Here is a 3,398-nt window from a genome sequence, read left to right on the forward strand (position 1 = left end):
AAGAAGAACAAGAACAAGAACAAGAACAAGAAGAACAAGAACAAGAAGAACAAGAACAAGAAGAACAAGAAGAAGAACAAGAAGAAGAACAAGAAGAAGAACAAGAAGAAGAAGAAGAGAAAGAATATGAAGTTGGGTCATTATAGAGGTAGGGAGAATAGGGGAGGAACAGGAGGATAAAATCAAAGTACACTGTATAAAAAATTCAAATAAAAAAGGTTAAAAACACATAAAGTTTGGAAGGAGAAGTGGTGGTGGAGGATAGGAAGGAATTGGATAGGAGAGTGGGAGATGGTTGTCTTTAAAACACATTACATATGTGTATGAAATTATCAAACAATAAAATAAAATAGACCTGTAAGGGGCTTGAAAACAGGGAGGCGAAAGTGCTCTGACTTCTCTCTTTGCAGCTTTCCATGGTTCATAGGCTAGTTTCTCAAAAACAAGGATGTGTCCATGATGTTTGCTGGTTTCCAATTTAAAGGGTAGACCATGGCGGTATTACTTACTTAGACCTCCAGTCACCGAGGCACCTTTGTTTCCCATCTCATTCTCTTCAAACTAGGGAAAACCTCCATTCCATCTTCCAATGTGTTTGATCACAGTGTTGCTCAAGAACACTGAGCTCCAAGTTTTTGGGTTTCTCTTGGTTTTCTGTATCATAGCTCACTGTTCGCCATCTCAACATTTGTCCAGTGTACCCTTCCAATCTTCCTGTAACTAATCTCAATATCTTCTGGATCATTCTCCAAAATTCAGTTTGAACTGCAACCTCATAACCAGCCTAGGTTCTAGAAATTAACACATTTCAATTTTTTTCTGCCTCCCCCGCAAAAAAATCCCCTGAACTTTATTTGTTTTTTTTTTTTTTTTTTTTTTGCTGTGGTTATTTCCTCAAATATGTGTCCTCATCCACTCCTATATTAGTAGATTCCGGGACTTTATTTCTTCTCCAACAAGTTTTCAATTTATCCTCATCCAGGACTACTTTTGTTGACTATTTCACATATTATTATTGAAACATCTAGTTTATGATTGACACAAGTAACCAGTTAAATCTTTCAATTTTCCAATGGGTGGATTATAAATATGTAGACTCTATAGAGTCAATTCAGCAAAGCCTTAATCCTCTGTTTAACCCTCTTAACAGCTTCCTTCACCTCCTTGTTGCGAAGGGTATAAATAATAGGGTTGAGGAAAGGGGTTAGAAACGTGTATACCAGGGCAATAAGCTTGCCTCTGCCCTCAGCTCGGATCTCTGGTGGCCCTACATAGACAATGAAGGCAGAGCCGAAGAACAGAGTCACTACAGTTATATGGGAGGAGCAGGTGGAGAAGGCTTTTGCACGGCTGGCAGCTGAAGGCAGTTTCAGCACAGCTTTAACAATACCCCCATAGAGTCCCAAGATAAGGACAAGGTTGCATGTATTGATCATACCGATCACAGTAATATAAACCCGAGCGTGCCAGCTTGTGTCCACACATGCCAACTGCATGACTGGTGCGAGGTCGCAAAAGTAATGGGCTACCTCTTTCAAGCAATAGGGTAACGTGGCAGTGAGACTGGCAGGCACCAGGGCAGCTGAGAAGCCAGCCACCCATGTACCGGCAACTAGCCGTAGCTGTACCTGTCTACTCATGAGTACATGGTAGTGAAGTGGGCGACAAATGGCCAGGTAGCGGTCCAGAGCCATGACACCTAACAGGTAGCACTCAGTCATGCCCAAGGAATGGAACACATACAGCTGGACAAAGCATGCAGTCGACGCGATGGGTGAACGTCCATGGAGCAGGGTATGTAGCAAGGTGGGCACTGTGGTGCTGACATACCAGAGTTCCAGGAAGGAGAGGACACTGATAAAGAAGTACATGGGAGTGGACAGCCCCGAATCTGCTTGAACAAGGACAATGATGAACAAGTTCCCTGCAAGTGTGAGGAGATAGATACACAAGATTCCGAAGATTGCAAGATGTTGCAGGGTACCAGTGGGAGTAAAACCAGCAAGGATGAAGGTGTGGGTCCAGGTGTGGTTAACATGATCCATGATTCCTGGGAATGAGAGATAAAGGCACCAAATGAGCAGCTTTAGGCTTTTTACTCTTGAAATAAAAGATGAGATGACACAAGCAAAGAAATAGCACAGTCTACCCAATACATTCCCTCTAGTCTATAAAAGAGGAGTCAATACTAGAATTCAGGAGTGATTTGCTCGATATCTGTTCCTTTCTCCATGAACCACCAATTGTAGACTATGAGAGAAGTGCCTGGGGTCTAGAATTTTTCTCCTTTCTGCATGAACAAAGCAAGACAAAAAATAAAAACTAAACAAGAGGTAGGAAAATTCTCTCTCATCCACCTACCATACCTAAGGAAATGTTCCTATGATGTTATAAAATAATGTCCTGTACTATATACTGACTCCAATGACCAGAGTGCAGTAGGAAAAAGAGACTTGCTTTTTCAAAGAGCTAAGTTTCACTGGGTGAGTCTCTTGGAACTCATCCAAGTTCTCATCAAAGATTGAAAGAGGAAAAGATTGATTAAAAAAAAAACAAAGCTATCTTGGGAGATTTTCTCAAAGGTTACATATTTGGCACAACATGAATAATCAAGAAGACCCCCAGATTTTTTTTTCTGGTTGGATCCTAACAGGAGACAAATTTCAGGATTCTGCAGGAGATAGGGAGAAAGGAGACGGTATTAAGCAGGCCTCGGGGAGGTGCATCAAGGGCAACTTCTTCAGGGATTGTATTTCTAAATTTGTTTTACTAGTAACTCAAAGCAAACCTTGGGCCAGACCATGGCTTCCTCCTTGTTTGAACTTCTTTAAGTGAAGAAGTCTAAGTTAGAGGTTCGTGAAGTTCCTTACAAGTTATTAGTCTGTGATTCTCCAGTCATTGACTGATGTGTGTTGGGTTAGCATGGAGATGCATCATCTACATTAATGTCCCTAGAGTGTCACTCCCATACTCTCAGGGAAATTATTTAGAAAAGGTCAATGTTGCTCCCTACTTCTCTTCTTCAGCCACTCTTACCTCTTCTGTGCCAACTCCAACCATCACCTCACTGATTTGATTACAGTAGAACTAGTCTCATCCTTCTTGATATCATCTCTATGCCAAGATAGTTCCATCCTTATAGACCATGCTCCTGGAACTGCAGGTCTCCCACAGACTCCTTAATGAATGTTCCCTCGGGCTGCTATGATTACCTCTCAGTATGGATCCCCCTGGGCCAAGAAGTTAGGCTCAGAAAAGTGAGTCAAATGAGACCTGTTTCTCAAACAACTTAGTCCTGCAATCTTCACTTTGGAGTTCTGAGATCAAATCCCAGGGATATTGCCTGTTTTGCAATGACCATATTACATGCCATTAAAGAAACAACCCAACTCTCACAT

The 3,398-nt window shown here is 41.7% G+C and overlaps 1 protein-coding gene across 1 annotated transcript; it reads right to left on the reverse strand.

Moving 5' to 3' along the window:
• Positions 1-1,106: 1,106 nt before the first annotated feature.
• Positions 1,107-2,045, reverse strand: LOC101984920 (olfactory receptor 6N1-like). The gene has a single exon (XM_005368541.1). It carries the CDS (start codon positions 2,043-2,045, stop codon positions 1,107-1,109), a length of 939 nt encoding a protein of 312 aa, XP_005368598.1.
• Between the last annotated feature and the right edge of the window lie 1,353 nt (positions 2,046-3,398).

This window comes from Microtus ochrogaster, unplaced genomic scaffold, assembly GCF_000317375.1.
Source record: "Microtus ochrogaster isolate Prairie Vole_2 unplaced genomic scaffold, MicOch1.0 UNK35, whole genome shotgun sequence".
Lineage (NCBI taxonomy): Eukaryota > Metazoa > Chordata > Mammalia > Rodentia > Cricetidae > Microtus > Microtus ochrogaster.

What these genes read in the sequence shown, in the direction of transcription:
- LOC101984920 (XM_005368541.1), bottom strand. Translation starts at nt 2,045, where the DNA reads ATGGATCATGTTAACCACACCTGGACCCACACCTTCATCCTTGCTGGT.